The sequence below is a fragment of the Odontomachus brunneus genome, unplaced genomic scaffold (genome assembly GCF_010583005.1).
Source record: "Odontomachus brunneus isolate Ranch 3 - 2012 unplaced genomic scaffold, Obru_v1 Obru_scaffold_157, whole genome shotgun sequence".
NCBI lineage: Eukaryota > Metazoa > Arthropoda > Insecta > Hymenoptera > Formicidae > Odontomachus > Odontomachus brunneus.
The window spans coordinates 5,230-22,002 of record NW_022639607.1 but is presented as its reverse complement, the minus strand read 5'-3'; the positions used below and the strand labels follow the sequence as shown (position 1 = coordinate 22,002).

The following is a 16,773-nucleotide window of genomic DNA, read 5'->3' as shown; positions in this document are numbered from 1 at the left end:
CTTGCTCGTTTCGCTCGTTATTGCACGAGCAAGAGAGACGAGCGAGAGAGGATAGCGTCCAGTAAGAAAGAGGAAAGACAAGCGGTATGATCGAGTGATTTCTTTTATCCAGGATAATTTACACAATTTTGGTAGAAATCCGGATAAAGAAGTAGGGGCGCACATTGGCAAGCGAAGCACCACCGAGCCGACGTTACCTGCGCGATCCAGCGTCCAGGACGTGTACGGCAGTGGCGTGCAGCATATACTCTCGGACAACGGTTACGGGACGGGCGAGGAGCCGTCGAGATTACGACGGCAGGCGTCCAACTCCAGTCTAGATAACGTCGCTCTCAGGCAGATCTTACATTCCAGCGAGAACGACGCTGCAGAAGGTGGTGGCGAGGCGATGGCAAAAATGGCCAGTTTCGCGAATCTGAGCAGGCAAAGCTCGGAGAAGGGGATCAATTTCACGTACACGGAGCAGGAGCGGGAGGACGCGGTCGCCAAGTCGAGTCTCACGATGAAGAAACACGGCCAGAGCAACGGCAATGGCAACGGCGAAAAGAAAACGACGTTCGCCACGCTGCCCAACACGACCACGTGGCAGCAACAAAGCAGCCAGCAGTCGCAACAGATGGAGCAACATTCTGTCGGTAGGTTCAGTCTCGTTTGGAATGTATTAAATGTTACGACATACATGGAATTTTTCAAGTATGAGCTTTTTGGAATTTAATAGAGGATATCAAGGATCGATTATAAGTTAATGTATATTACTAATATCGAAGCTCGCTGCTTTTACTAAATTTTTAGAAATACTTTCTGTGATGTTAGATGAAAACGGCGGTAATACCGTAATGGCCTCGCAGCTGAATAACATACGACTCAAGCTGGAGGAGAAGCGACGGCACATAGAGAACGAAAAGCGGCGGATGGAGGTGGTGATGTCGAAGCAACGGCAGAAAGTGGGCAAGGCTGCGTTCTTACAAGCGGTCACGAAGGTAAAACATGGGATCACTCTGAACGTAATTCCGATGGACTTGTGTAATACACACTGACTTATTTAAGCGTCATTATCGTTGTCGATTCGATCATCAGCTCTACTATTTATCGTATACACATATCATCGTCATGGTCAGAGCTTCAATGATTTGTTTCTTTGATAACATGACGCATATCGAGCGAAATCGATGCGTCCAATTCGGCGCAAGTCGTGGCTCATTAAGCGTTATCGAAACACAACATTAAGATCTGCCATGCTGCGTGACAGCTACTTTCCGAATCTAGGCACGGGTGTTTAGTATAGAAAGAGAGAGCGATGTATAACTCTCCTATATCTTTGATAAAAAAGTACAAAGTTTCTTTTTCTTCCGCCTTCCATTTCCGTTCTTTATCTTATATATTATTAGCTATGGCAGACATATGCTACGAATCGTTTGATATCGCTTGTACAAATGTAAAAACATTCGGTTTGAAGCTGTAGTCTCATCTGTAAAGTAGATGTAAAATGTAGGAACTCTCAGATGATTACTGAATTTCATTTGTAACTCATTTTTCCATCATTGTTATCTTGGCATATTCGAGCTAGATTGGTTTCCGTCCGATCGCTTTGGTTGTACATAATGTAAGATATGATCTCTTCTTTATTTGCGTCGTAAATAATTTTGGTTGCCAGCCATGTTGCCCTAACACAATTCTCTTTCTGACATTTCAGCTATACTTGGTGGTAAGCGCATGCTGATGCACTAAATTTCTGCATTACAGGACTAAACATATCTATTTGAGTCACACTTTCTGTTTGAGCAGAAATTGTCGGTTTGAAGAATGCAGTTTTAACTTAGCGATTGACAAATGTTTCTTTATTAAGAATAGTATCAGTATCTTGGAACTAGCAATTAATCATGTCACTTTGTATCACGTATGCAAAAAAAATACACTCTTCATACACGTATGCAATTTTACCTTTATTTTTATTTTATTCTGGTATATGTATTAGTTCCAACATATTGGTAGAGTCATGAATGCAATTAATGTTGGAGAGGAGTAGTTAGGTTCATCTTGACCAGAGCACTGCATGCTATTTCATAAACGAACAATATATATTTCTACTTTTTCTTTTTCAATTTTTTACGAAAAACGAAAGTTTTCATTTATAAAATGTGAAAAATGGGTTCTAAGTTTTAAAAGAAAGATTCCACGTGTAATGCACTAGTCATAGTAGCATATTGTAATAGTATATATATTATATATTTATAAATAATATAGTAATCGCGTAATCATCACTCTTTTGTAGCTTAGTGTTACGATAATTGCATAAGATATACTAATATCTCGAAAGATACGTATATTTTACTTTAATTTCACTTTCACGCACATTGCAATTGATTCTTTTACATTCTTGCAATTCTGTTCAAGAATCAATAGCAAGGTAGCGAGTGAATATTGTGTATTTGTTAGTTTAAGTCGTTGTTCAATTAAACATGGCTTGCGAGCCACTCTTTGAATGGGCTTTGCGCTTGATTGTAATTTGAACTTTGGCCGTGGGAAGACACTCGACTATGGTGTTTGGTGATTTGGTGGCGGACTCTGAGTACTTAACAAGGCACGCTGGTTGGGCTGGTTGCAGGGTAAGGTTAAATCTCCCTCTTCGTCAACGTCCGGGGGGGACAGTCCGGCCGAGATCGGTCCCCCCACTCCTGTAACCTCCGGATCTTCCGGGGAGACCCCGACGAGCGTTTCCGAGACGTCCTCTGTACCCCAACAACCCCCTCAAGAAAAACCACAGAGACCCTTCTCGCTCAAGGTACGATATTACGCTCGCAGCGCAAGCGTTTCCGTAGACAAGAAATTCACCATATTTAATGAGACTAATTATCTTTAATATTCTCTAGAGAATTATTAAACGCGCTTATGAATGGCTTTCGAACGTCGATTAAATCCTTTTCTTCTTTTTTTTTTATCTTGTTTGTCTTTGCTGCGCAAACGTAGCAAAAAGACGAAGCGTGTTGAAGCGTGTTATTTTACTTCTTGATGTTTAGACATTCCGAGGCGCGCAAAAGTGATGCTACGAAGTGTGTACGGCCGCTTTATATATATATACATATATATTTATTACCCTTTTAGTAGAGATTACCTTCGATAATGGGTGATCATTCTGCTTCTTGACGCTTCTTTTACATTGTAGAGGAAAACGAAACCTTACCGATGATTTGAATAACTTGCTCTATATAATGACGTCGGTGCACATTTCACACTTGAGCATTCCCTAATACAATGCCCTCCGGCATGCATGATACTAAACACTCCCTGGAAAAGAGTAGCCATGTGTACATACTGATATTGGGTAATTGGTTTTGAACTTACTTGAACTTACTTGAACTTACTTGAAAACTCAATATTTCTACACTATAATTTTTTCATTTACTAACACAAGAAAGACTATACACTTTTTAATATGTACATATATATGTATACACATGTACATTTATATTGTCTTAATGAACGTGCAGATTAGCTTGTGGAATTTAATTTCGCCTCTCTAAATTGCGTTAGAAGTTTGCTGTACTACTTCAACAGCGAGTCACTTAAATTCGACACGTAATTAGTGCGCGCCGCGACTCGAACTTACACTTGGCGGGAACTTGGAGAAATTCGAGAAGCAGACCTTGACATTGTTCCCAGTTACATAAGTTATTGATCAAACAGACGGATAAATGTCGCGTCTATAGATCGTGTCACCAAGTTTCCGGCCATAACTGGATCAAGCGTAATCCATTGTTGCCTGTGGCTCGTCAATTATTTCAGATCCAGATATACTACGGATTGAATCGACCTCGCGCGATGTTTTATTCGTACTTACCTCCGGTAAATGTATTCGCGTCATAAATTAACGAAATGTCCGTTTTATCACGTACACACAAAATGCGAGTGCAGATCAGTGACTGAGTTCTGCTTGTAGAAGAAAAAAGATTCTAAACGTAAAGAACAATCCAGTCGTTCGTTTCTATTATTACACACGAGTATATCTTACGTACATTTATAGCACCGTAATCTCTTTCTGAGGTATTCCGTTTCTCTGATAACGACTATAGGAAATTAGCGAGGATGTGCGGGACGTCGAGCACAAGTGGTTGGAACACGACGGTAATGCACCATTCATCGAAACCAGACGCACTCCAGACATCGAGAACATGGATCCCGAACAGTATCGTCAATCTATAACGCAGTTAGTATCCGTTTTCGTGCTTATAAAAATGACAAGAGAAAAATATGCCCACACATGCGCCATGATACATTTTGCTCTCGCATATTTCATGTTACGTCAACAAGTTTTGTCACGCGTGCGCTCATAAAGTATCGTTCGTTGCAGAATGAATAACAGCCTGAGCGAGATTCAAGCGGACATACAGCGTTTGACGAATCAGCAGAATCAGATTCAGCAGCAGCATCTGATGTCGCAGCATCAGAAGCAGATGCAACAGCAGCTCCAACAACTGCAGAGTCTCAGCCAGCAGCACATGCAGGTACGCATCTTGTTTCGCAAATATATTTTCCGCAAAGTCAATCACAGTATTGGCTAGCTCTCTGACTTTCGTCTTTGCAGAGTTACGGAATGCCGCCAATGAATCCACTGACGCCCAGACTGCAGGATCCCCAGCAGTCGCAGTTCTATTTGCACGATCAGCCGCAAATACAGAGGAGAATGTGGGGTCAACCGCCACCCGCTCAGAGCTTAGCCAATGAGATAGCCGCGGTCGGTTATCAGCAGTCCATGGATTCTCGATTTAGCTCTCAACCTACCGGTGAGTCACCACTGAGTTATTATTCACTGAGTTATTATTCAGAATAATAAGCGTTGCAGAGGATTAATTTGTTGATTGAATAACTCGCGTTTGATAGAAATTAATTTCGATAGAAATGGATTTTCAGATAGACATAAATTTCGACAGAAATTAGTGCGGCATAATAACGACACTTGAATCTCTTTCCTCAGCTTATCAGCAGGATATGCGCATGTATGGGGATCCCACGAGAACTTGGGCGGCACCGCACCCTACGCAAAAAGGGTTTGTACTGCACGACACTCAGGAACCGAGGTACCTCAACGGCGGCGATCATAGTCTGTGTAATAATCAAATGAGCCACCCCGGGTCCACGTATCCAGGGTCTTCGTCGCTTTTTAACCAAACACAAGCCTCATCTGCTAGTCCACAGCATCGTAACGCCGTAAGTGCCCCCGAACTCGTAATCCTCGTGTCCAACTCTCTCCTCTCTTTTTTCCATCACACGTATGTAAGTTGGGTGCAGTTCGCGATTTTGGCGGCGCACAAAAATTGATTTTATAACATTGTCCGTCGCAGTCGCGTTCTCGTCATGCTTCTATTTATATTTATACAAATAGCTTCTCTGCATACAATACGCGCGCACGTGACGGCATCGCTTCATTACGAAAGATAGAAAGACGGGCCGACACATCGAATGCTGCACCCAGTGAGCACCGGTGCGACGCCGGTTGGCGTGTATGCGTGTGAGTGAGACAGTATATAGCTGAACGCTCGCGACGTATACGCTGGTCATCAATTCAATTTGGTCACTTCAATACGAAGGATCGGCTTGTGCGCCTGGCGTACGTGTATGTACTGTGCGCGGGAACCAGTTGGTGATGTAATGCACGTTTATAGACGCACGTTCTTGACACCTAACATGGCAGACGCTGCCCACACCGGGCAGAGTAGGCATTCACGCTCCGCGACTCTGATTTTACTTCGAACCTTCCCCGAGTGATTTGTAAAATTGAATAACATGTACTTCTTTAGCTCGTCGTCCTCGTCGTCATCGTCGTCGTCGTCGTTAGGCGTCGTCACGTCGCGTGTTTGCTTCAATGAGGTTTGCCTTGACTGTTTTAACTTTAATGCGCGTTCGCGATTGAAGTGCGGTCTCCCTCTTAATGGATACATACGCGAAGAAAGAATTGAGATCTAACGGGAGAATAGTGTCGCAATGTTGTGACGGTGTTTTTGTTATTTCCATACGATTTCTTCTCGCTTGCTAGAATATTGGTTAATAGAGAGTGGATACTCTCTATTAACGGGTGTCTCACGCTACATTTTGTAACGAATTAATTTCGTCGTTTCAGGTTCATCGAATTAGTCAGTTAATTAGTGAAAGTCCCGAACCCAAGAGATCAACTATACATCACATCCCGATTTCATGTGAAAGTCCGACGGAAAAGAGGCAAGTAACCGCCTTGCATACTCCGGTACCAGCTCCGCCCGCCGATGACATGAAGCCTCAGAATATATCCTTTATCGGTAATTATACATTAAGTCGCGAGATATTTTTGCGATTTAATTTTTTTTTTATAATATTATGTAAAAGGAGGAAATCAGCACGCTCGAAGAAATTAGATCTCGCATAAGAAATCTCTTTTCTCCTCACTCTGCATGTATCAGTCTAAGAGGAGGTGTTCTCATTTTTCTCACAAATTCTTTTGAAATTTTGAAGGCAATGACGACGATATCGCGCAAGGCATTCGTGGTTTGAACATCACGTCAGGTAGTCGTACATATAGAATACCATCTCCGACGAGACCCACAATATCGCAGAATTCCTTCCAACCTCATCCGTCATTGAGAGAGACAGCTTCCTCGCGTTCGGCAACTCCAGACGTTACACCTCTCGACCCCACGGACGCAGGCGAGAAAGGGTTCTACATATCCTTCGACAATGACACTCCTAAGAAGCCGAAACCGACTCTTAGAGTGAAGAGATCGTCTCCCAAGAAAGTGAGCGACGTAGAAGCATCTACACAGATATTTTTATTATAAAAAAAAACGTGACATAAATGTGTCACGCTGTATACTATGCTGTGATTTTGACGCCAAACTGTTGCTCTTTCAGGAGCGGAGCGTATCGTCGTATATCGAACATGAAGACTTCACGGTGCGCCCCGAATCGCCTCCCGCTAGCGCAATTGAAAGGCAGAAACAGTTTGAAGCTCAGCGGGAGTTAGAACGGGAACGATTGCGGCTAGCCGAAGAAAGAGAACATCAAAGGCAAGAAATGAGGGATAGAGAGCTAAAGAGGGAGATGGAGAGAGAACGACAGAGAGAGAAACAGCGTGACGGCAGTGCGGAAGGCCGACACACTTCTGGCGTTGGTTTAGTGATCGGCAACCAGCTTACAAATCCTGATCCGGTATGCGTTGTAATAATATTGATTCTTTATGCAGTTATAGTATAAACTCTTCTCATAAGCTGTTATAAATAAAATTTTTGTAACAAATTCTTTAAACTGTTCTATGACGAGTTTTTCTTTTAAAACTTTTCTCTTCGAAAATTTTCTATGATAATCTTTGTTATGTAGAATTCTATGGATGAGATGGAGAAGAAGAAGGAGAGAATAATGCTGCTGTCGCTGCAGAGAAGACAGAGACAGGAGGAAATGAAGGAAAGAAAGGAAGCCGAGGCCCAAACGCGCAGGGAACAGGAAAAGCTAAAAGCAGAGGAGAGAGCCCGCAAAAAAGAGGAGGAACGACAGAGAAGAGCCGCTATCTTGGAGCATCATAAGGTGAAGAAGGCGATAGAAGAAGCGGAAAGAGAAGTAAGCACATTTTGAAAGAAGGGAGAAATCTACACACGGAAATAAATAAAATATATTCTTTAGTGAATCTCGTCAGAACAGACAAATTTATTTTGTGTATTTGAAATGCTTTTACTCGAATTAATATTGTAATTCTGTTTTCAGGGTAAGGTAATTGATAAGGAGCTCCTGAATGCAATAAATCCAGCAAAATTACGTAACAAGACTGCAACTGCTCGACCACGGCCCAAAACAATTCACGGCGACGCTGGCGCGGTATTGGATTCCGGGGCTCTCACACCTAGTCGTGGAAAGAAGGGTTCTTCTTCCAACTTAAGTACAGGTTAGTTCGTTGTAATAAATTATACTCGCAGCAATTGAATAACCTGTTGCGACGATCAATGCTTCTTGGGGACTAGACACGTAGATAAGATTCGTAAAGACTCCAGTGTTCGCAAGATCGATGTAATTCTACCGGAATAGAATAGAATAGAGAAAGATATTGGCAGAATAGAATAGAGTAAGATATCGCTTTCGTTCGTAGATTTTTTTAATCTTTGAGACTAATCCCCAAAAACATAGATCTCAATTGTTGTGTCACAAGTGCATTTCCTCATTGTAATAATCTAATAGCAACAATTTCCTCGATGTTGTACTTGTGATTTTGCATTTATTCTTTGCATGACGAAAATTTTTATGATCAGCCGTCTCCCCTCGCTCTATCTGTCTCTATCTCTCTTTCGTAATGACTCTCTCAGTGACACCATTTTCTCTGTGTATTAATTATTTTTATTACTTTTTTTTTTATTATTTTGTTTTAATTGGTTTTACTTTTCGTTGATGAATCCTTACCCAACCACATGTTCACGAGCTCTAGATTTTCTCGTCTATGCTAGTTTATTGTCGCGTCAAGCACAGCGTTGTCGTATAAAAGATTATCTTCTTGCGATAATCGGGCTCGCAATCGCGCCGAGGAAAGACGCCAAACTAGAATAGCACAGAAAATACCGAGCCGATTGTTTTGCACTAACACACTTACTGTAGCGTCGCTGACCTCTCCGACGATGAGGCGAGACTACTACCGAGGCTCGCAGGATAGTCTCACTGCTGCCCATCTCGATGACCGGCGTTCCGGCCCTCTTTATCGGGGCGGCAGTCTCAGGGGTACGCACCACACACACTCTCTCACTGCATTTATATTCGATACACACCTGTTGTAGTTTTTCTTTCTTTCTTCTTTTTTTCCAAAAATTTTATTCGCGTGTTGAATTTAGATCAAATTTAGGTCTTTATATGAGACAAACGAAGGAATGGTAATGTCACGATACTTACGTCGCGAACATATAGATACGGAAATAAGTGTTGTGATTGTATAATATCCATTTTATTGTTGGGAAAAATTAACATCTATTAAATGAGTAGACTAAATTTCGAGATTTTTCCAATTTGAAGGAAAAAGAATCCTTTTGCAGATTTTACCTCGAAGATTGTATGTTTAATGAAACATTAGATGCCTATATTTATAATGTGTTTCTTTCTCTACTTCGCAATTGATTTCATATACGAAAAGTTCACTGCACTTCTTTACGTTTCTCAATTTGGCATGCCGTGTATCTTGTTTCTCGATGTACCGATGTTAGCTGCTACATTTTACTCGATCTCTCTTTCTCTCTATATATATATTTATACGTAGAGTATAAAAATGTCTGAAGTGAATTGTAACCGATTGTAATTGAGGCACCGTATTTTAGTATCTTCCGTAGATTCTCCCGACGACGGTAGGGGCTCCTCGCCGTGTCGCAGCGTGAACCAGCTCGGTCGACGTGGCTCCTACAAGACCTCGAGAGGTGGGTGTTCGATGTTGCGTACAATTAGACGCGGCATGCCGCATTACGCTGTATTGAACGATTGTTCATTTTTTCAACGTTTGGCTTGACGAAAGTAGACTCGTTGCAGGATGTATCACACTGGTATGGGCAGAGCTAATCTCTATCAGAGTATTACGATGTTGTTTGAAACATTTGATTAGCCTTTGAATTATCCCTCTACGAGCGACTGAGCGAGGTCATGACACTTTGCGGGTATGACTGTGTTTTCCTTTTGGTTTCTTCTCTTTTTTTACGTATTTTTTTTCCTGATTTTAAATTTAAGTAGCGCCTCGTAGTGGACGTCTTTCGATTTGGAACGCAACGTTGTTCTGCACCAAAAACTGCACCGGCCACTTCAGTTCTCGATGTACCCCCCGGACATGGCTCGTAGTTAGAGGTCCCCCTTCGGTGTTCCGGCTTCCCCCTTCTTTTCTTCCCCTCTAAGCCTTCCCAGCCTTCATATTCATCCTCCTCTGCCTCTCCTAAGATGATGCGTACGATTGAAGCATCTCTCTTCATAACTTTACTTAATCACCTTTCGTACATGGCGTTTTGAGTGTAACGAGGCATACGTTGCGTTATTGCAGATGCGCAGGAGTCTCAGCAACAGGTTAGAGGCAGGCCTAAATACCAGACTTACCAAAACTTTAAGGGGAGAAAGTCTAATTCCCTGATGAATTTGTGCGGTAAGAAGCACCACAGTGACTTGGAAATTACGTTCGATCCTCTCCCCTTCTATCTCGTGCAACAGTCTCGATATATATATACATGTGTCCCGTGTACATATATGATATATAAATATCGTACATTTCTACGTATATTATCACCGTCCCGATTTTCGTAGGCAATATAGCACATATACACGCGCACTCACACGCACACACATACGTAGTGGCATGGTGGCAGGCTGGAGAATGCACACAGGTGGCAGCGGTACTTACATATATATATATATGTTTATGTATATATCCTACGAGAAACTCATACGCACGTTAATCACACGCATTTTTCTTTTTTTGTGTACATTAGCAAAGTTCCACCGACGTGGCTTCTCGCTCTCTTTCTCTGTCTCTCCATCACGGAGGACAATTTTATTTTCATGTTTCGAGCTTTTACATTTCTTCGGGCGCGAGCAATGTATCGGTCACGTGCGTACTTATGATTTGCGAACGATGGCTTCTTCCGTTCTTCCAACCCCGACTGGCTGCCGTCGAGGCGGAACTTTGTATTATTCTGTCATTCTCCCTTAGGACCACTCATTTTGCGCTGCTGCTCGTAGAGAAGGCTCGGTTGAGGCTTGTTTTGGGCTTATTGTATAGCACTGGTTGTGGGTACCGAGGTGTTATCGTCGATCGCTGTTTCTTTCAGATTTATTCTGCTCTCAGTGGCTGTGTGGTATTTTTCAAGTTTAACCCGCCCGTTTATGGATCGTAATCTAGGTGTTCCTTGTCGTCCATTGCCGACTCGTCCCGTCCTCTCTCTATTTCTATTACTCTCGCCTTGGACACCTGTATGATCCCGCTCTGTCCTTCGCTCACTGTTTCTTTTTGCAGGTATCGTGGAACGGCGAGTATAGCAAATTCATTGTGAAAAAAGAACACGCAAAGTCGTCACTTGTCTGTGCACTCGGGACTCCGTCTTGTCTCTGTCTTTTGTGCGGTGTTTCGATGTGGATGAACTTGCTATATGCCCGTTGTTCCTCCGACGTCAGTAACGATCAAGTGTCTCATTGTCGTCGTAACGTCCATTTAGTTCACGTGTTGAAGTCGCGTGTTGAACTCGCGTGTCGAACGATCAGCAGAAATAGCGAATCGTCGCATTAGCGTTAATTAAAAGTTTCACCAATCAGAATCTAGTTAGAAACTGTTGCTGTACGTGTTAGAATCATCGTAGCGCAGTCAGCAGCTTGACAAGCTGATAGATGTAAACTTCTTCATTCCCATTTATCTATGAAACATGTATAATTATTTAATAATTGTTCAAGAGCGGTCTTCTCACGCGAAGAGACGCGAATCACAAAAACGGACGTTCGCGGTTTCTCTCGTAACACCTGTAACACGTGACTAATCCCTCTTATTCTCTCGTGGTGGCTAACTATTAACGATAAGACTGGAAGGTCTTCGTATTCCGATACATTTTGTGCTTGGGTGGCAAAAGGAAGAGAGGGAAAAAAGAAAGAAAACAGGTATAGGAGGAAATGAACGCGGGATCTTGTGGTCGTTTTCGTGTGGAAGTCGGACGCGTATGTTTGTCGCGTTTCCGGTCGATTCTTATCTTCATATACGAAGCTGCGTTCGCAGGTGCGAGTAGTGATCAAGACTGTATGGTGTGTCGACATACAGATTCGGACAGCGGTCTGGGCAGATCAACGCCGCCGAGACGAGCCGCCAGTCCGGGCATAGGCAGCATGAGGCACCTGACGTCACCCTCGGGTCCTGGCTCACTACCACCCGCCTTGATGACGTCGAAGAAGAGGGTCTACGACGACGGTAGCAGCGACATCAGCAGCACGCCCAGTTCGATGATGGATTACAATGGTGAGTGATTGCCACGTTGATTTCCATTGATCTTTTCAATGCTCGACTAAAACTTGAACTAAAGAAACGGCAAGTAGCCTTGCGTATGTTTGTTAGCTTGTTTCATCAGCGCTCCGTTGGCTATTTGATCTGTTATATGTGCGAAATATCGGTTATATTGTATAAATTAATAAGACAATATTATAACATTAGTCATTGGTGAGTTTCATTGGCAGTCAACGTGTTAAGTAAACGTGTAGTTTCCAGAGAAGATTCCAGAAAATCTATTCAGTCTTGATCTTGAAAACAAGGATAGACCTGAAGCGAAGGGGAAAGTTTGGACTAATTGAACATTTGTTTCGCAGGCCCGCGACTGTATAAACTGCCGATAGCGAAGTCGAATCGCAATATTATGCTGAATGCCGTGGAGTATTGCGTCTTCCCCGGCACGGTGAACAAAGAGGCCAAGTCGAGGGTTCTGGAGGAGATTGGAAGGTCCGAGAGCAAGCACTTTCTCATCTTGTTTCGGGACGCCGGCTGCCAATTCCGCGCTCTCTATTCCTACTGTCCCGAGAGGGAGGAAGTAGCCAAGCTGTACGGTACTGGGCCCAAGCAAGTCGCCGATAATATGTTCGACAAATTTTTCAAGTAAGCGCACTCTCGGGGAAGTGTCTCTTTCATTTGAATTTCGTATTTACGGATGTTTAAAAAAAAAAAAAGAAAATGCACATTGCCTGCTGCGTCTCGTCACTAATTGGTTGTCTGGTCCTTATTTCAGATACAATTCCAGCGGAAAATGCTTTTCGCAAGTGCACACGAAGCATCTGACTGTGACCATAGATGCCTTTACGATACACAACAGCCTCTGGCAAGGGAAGAAGGTGAATCTACCGAACAAGAAGGACATACCGCTCGTCATATAGTTTTACAACAAGTGGTTCATACACTTAACATTACCGCTACCGTGCCCTCTGTTGTTCATATAGTTACTATTTTAATACAGGCCCATATTAAATTAATGCGAACGTTGCGTTCTTAGTCAATTTTATAAGGACAATTGATCGGTGCTGACCCCTGTATGTAAAGAAGTGATGCATACTGGCGCATCGGCGCGCGATCCACATTCTTCTTGTAACGATCGCGCACCGGTCTCCAAGGGTTATGATGAAAGCGGGGGATGGGGCAAGGAGACAGGCGTTGTTACCAGGGAGAGAGGATATTTCGTTTCTTTTTCTTACGTTTTTCCATTTCTTTTTTTCTCTTTTTGCGTGTTGGTCGTCAGCATCTATCATGTGTCATAAAGATTGCCGGTATCTGTAACCGTAGGAATGGTTTGTCGTTAATATCCCCAATACGCCCTTTCCCCATTTTTGCGGACTAACTCTCGACATGTAACCGCCTTGTAATCGTGTAAAATGTTGTGTTGCGAACGTGGCCGTTGCGACTGAGATACACGCGTAAGTTGATTTTTCTTAAGTTCATTTTTGCGAGCGAGAGAGGAAGAGAGAAGAATGTGTGTGTGTATGTATGTGCGCGTGCATGTGTGTACGTACATGTATATGTATAATGCGATCCGCATAGATCTTTTTCCATCCTTAGTAGGCTAGATATCTAAATTATTAACGATTATTCTAGAAAGATTGAAACTTTTTAAAGAGTATAACAAGAGTATAACGTAACACGTGAGTGGTGAGGGATCATTAATTTTGTTTAGATGTGTCCCGCGCGCAAATCGCTAGCCTCCAAGTCCGTTTTTATTTATCGTCTAGCGCGTCGCTTCTTCTCACACCTTGTGTGCGCATCGAAGAAAGAGGAAGTTATTCCTTTTTTTTATATCCTTTTTTTTTACTGGAGGACATTGTTTTTTTTATACTCACTTGTTACATCTTACTGATTGAGATACACATCGGTAAAATACATTCGCATTCGTCGCGGCTCGAACGAATGAGTGGACGGGGTCGAATTAATGATTTCTCATGTCAGAGCACGCCGCGTTTCCTCTTCGCGAGAGCGGAAGAAAAAAAGAACCTTCGCGCGACGAGGTGGCGACGCGAATAAGAGCTCATTTTGTAAATAAGTATGTTTGTTGCGACATAGCGAAACGTTAAAAAACAGCCTTATGATCAATCTGTCTTCTCGCAAGGCACGCGAGCGCCGCTCGTTCAACTCTGTAACGTTCTCGTCTTGATTTTTAAACGGTCGAATGTCGGAAGACACGCGTACATTAATTTGCGCCAAAAGAAAGAACAAAAAATACGCGGGTGTCGAGAACGAGGTTTTTTGTCAGCAGATTAAGTAGTTATGATCCTGTACAGAGAAAGTGGATGTTCGCGTGTAAGTATCGTTGCCTCGCGGAAAAGAAACAAGAAGTCCGTCGGGAAGGGGAGAAGCGAGAAACATGAGGAACGTTCACGAGCCCGACATGCTTCCCGAGCGCTCTTCTAAAATCGTGCTCTCTTGAATCGTCTTGTAAGAGGAAGGTGGAAGATGGACAGCGTTAAAAGACGTTACGAGTTTTACCGATGGAATACTTCCTGGAGCTATGTTTCTTCGAATAAAGCTCAACTACGACGAATTGTTATCGATTTTTTTCATTTCGAAAACCATATTCCGCTTTCCTCAGAAGTCGCGAAGCGAAATCCGGAATACGACACGTTGCCCCGATTTCTCTCCACGAAACTCGCCGGTGCAAACGAAACGGGCAACGATCTGTGTGTATGCGTGCGTGCGTGTGTGTGTGTGCGTGTGTGTGTGAATGTATGCATGCATGCATGTATAGTGTGGGTGTAATTTACTGGGAGAAGACCGCTTAATATTTCTTGTGCCATAAATCTTGCGTCAGCTTCTCGCGCGCGGCACTGGCATCGGCTTCCTGTCTCTCGTTGAAGCAAAACTACAAAACGCGGTACCTCTTCATCGCGACATCACCGCGGAAACACGAAGGGATAAGGGGCTGGGAGATAGATAAACTTGAAGTAGACGTTTTATACGACGATGTCAGCGGTTAGCATTCTTTATACGATTATTTTTTGTCGGTCTTTTGAGAGTTTCCTATCTTTGGCGACAACGATAAGTCGTTACCATTGTCGCCAATCGCGACACGTCCCTGGGGTCGTTTCCTCCGATCATTTTTGTACAAGTCTTCGATTCGGCGCGGACGGACTTAAAGCAAGCGTGCACAGGAACGATTATTAACGACACAATTATTACGATACGACATATCGAATTCCAATATTTTCTTCGGCAATTAATCGCGAAAGCGCGCGCGCGCGCCTGTGTGTGTGCGTGTGTATGTGTGTCTTTGACTCGCTCGGGATGTCGGTCGGCTTCGCTTTATCGTGTCCCGTTAATATGTTTTGCTGTTTAACGTCACGTGTAATCGAGGAACTTGAGAGATTTAAACTCCGTCGATTGTTGTGTAATAATTCAGAGGAGAAGAATGTCTGCATGTTGAGAGAAAGAGAAGATGAAAGAGAGAAAAAGGGGCTCACTGCTCTGCATTCCCATCTATTGTAAATCTATCCAAGATAGATAATCTATTCGCGAAGTAGTAGACTCGAGAAACGGTCCGACAGTCTTGACAATATCGAACGTGAGATACGCGCCATACTGAGGGGGAGGGAATAAAAAAAAGGGAATACGATTCTCGAAGCGGAATGCAAGTTGCGGTAAGTCCACGCTGACAACGTTTAAGAAAAGAAAAGAAGAGAGGGAGAGAAAGAGCGCGAGATAGATATGATTGCGCGGTTTAAAATATATATAGTCACTAATTTTAAGAGCCAGCGAGAATTATGGCTTGTGGAGATGGGATTGATTATAAAATTACGAGAGTAAGAGAGATCTCGATGGTGGTCGCTTACGTGCTTGATATTTATATTTTTTGAAAGATAGATGTTATTAGTGAGCTGGGTGGGAAAGAAAACGTGGCGCGGGACAAACGCGATAGTGATCGACGTGGGAAGGAGATGAACCGGAGCAAGTGATAAAAAGGGAGGGTGACACCGGAAACCGAGAGACACAATTGAAAATTGTGGCGTGATATAATTCGTGCGCGTCACAATTATAAATCGCGCTTACTAATAATAATAATAATAATAATAATAATAATAATAATAAATAATAAACGATTATCGTTATGTAATGATTGCCGGTTTTTATTGTCGCGGAAGTTTCAATGTTAAGGCATCAGTTCTCGAACTCTATCCGTGTCTCTGTAAATATTATGTTTTTATATACACGTAAACGAGACTATACTATACTCGACGATATGTATATTTATTCAGTAACGTCACGTAAGATTTGGGTCATAATTTACTGTTAGCATCTTCGCAGCGAATGTCATCAATAAAATTTAATAACCCATTTGTAATAGACTTTTATTCTTCCACGAATATTTAATGCAGGGAGTAACTTAGCAGCGTTATTCAAAAATTAAAAGATCGTTTAATTCGTTGTTATACGTACTATTTGAAAATAAAAAGATTGCCGTTGATTGTATAATAAAAATAATTATAATAATTCAAACAGTTCGAGGTTATTATAGTTTGATTGGAATATACAGGGTGAGTCATTTTAGTATATGGATCCGAATATCTTCCAAATTACGGTATCTACAAAAAAATGGTTTAGATAAAAGTTGACCAGGACAGAGGGGGTCATTCAATTGTACCATTGGTTTTGACCTTGAGGTCAATTTTGAAGGTTACTTCAAGGTCACGATGGTTTTTTCTAATGGGACACCCTATTTTTGACTGCGGATTTCGAAAGAGCGGAAAATTTTACATCAAACTTGTCTTATGAAAAAATTGTTTTTGCGACCTTGGAAAGGT

At 42.5% G+C, this 16,773-nt stretch overlaps 1 protein-coding gene and 1 long non-coding RNA gene across 16 annotated transcripts in view; one reads left to right on the top strand and one right to left on the bottom strand.

The window, feature by feature from the left end:
* The window catches only part of LOC116850855 (patronin), a 66,450-nt gene extending 50,142 nt beyond the window's left edge, over window positions 1-16,308 (top strand). For 7 of the 13 annotated variants that reach the window (XM_032829598.1, XM_032829604.1, XM_032829601.1 and 4 more), the window contains 18 exons: window positions 113-635; window positions 814-980; window positions 2,606-2,782; window positions 4,071-4,204; window positions 4,349-4,502; window positions 4,583-4,781; window positions 4,973-5,205; window positions 6,116-6,290; window positions 6,484-6,764; window positions 6,880-7,176; window positions 7,345-7,581; window positions 7,726-7,903; window positions 8,605-8,724; window positions 9,312-9,407; window positions 10,016-10,114; window positions 11,771-11,965; window positions 12,310-12,592; window positions 12,723-16,308. In XM_032829598.1, coding sequence (XP_032685489.1) covers window positions 113-635; window positions 814-980; window positions 2,606-2,782; window positions 4,071-4,204; window positions 4,349-4,502; window positions 4,583-4,781; window positions 4,973-5,205; window positions 6,116-6,290; window positions 6,484-6,764; window positions 6,880-7,176; window positions 7,345-7,581; window positions 7,726-7,903; window positions 8,605-8,724; window positions 9,312-9,407; window positions 10,016-10,114; window positions 11,771-11,965; window positions 12,310-12,592; window positions 12,723-12,867 — 3,693 coding nt within the window. In that variant the 3' untranslated portion in view covers window positions 12,868-16,308. The remainder of the gene's footprint in view (window positions 1-112; window positions 636-813; window positions 981-2,605; window positions 2,783-4,070; window positions 4,205-4,348; window positions 4,503-4,582; window positions 4,782-4,972; window positions 5,206-6,115; window positions 6,291-6,483; window positions 6,765-6,879; window positions 7,177-7,344; window positions 7,582-7,725; window positions 7,904-8,604; window positions 8,725-9,311; window positions 9,408-10,015; window positions 10,115-11,770; window positions 11,966-12,309; window positions 12,593-12,722) is intronic. The other 6 variants (XM_032829605.1, XM_032829603.1, XM_032829606.1 and 3 more) reach the window with 6 other exon arrangements.
* Window positions 2,776-4,127, bottom strand: LOC116850860. Of its 3 annotated transcripts, XR_004379458.1 has the most exons (4): window positions 4,014-4,127; window positions 3,839-3,927; window positions 3,608-3,760; window positions 2,776-3,285 (listed from the first exon to the last, which is right to left on the bottom strand). It is a non-coding gene; the product is annotated as an uncharacterized LOC116850860 (long non-coding RNA). The 3 variants fall into 3 exon arrangements; XR_004379456.1 differs by having other exon boundaries at window positions 3,608-3,927; XR_004379457.1 differs by having other exon boundaries at window positions 3,839-4,072.
* Window positions 16,309-16,773: the final 465 nt, after the last annotated feature.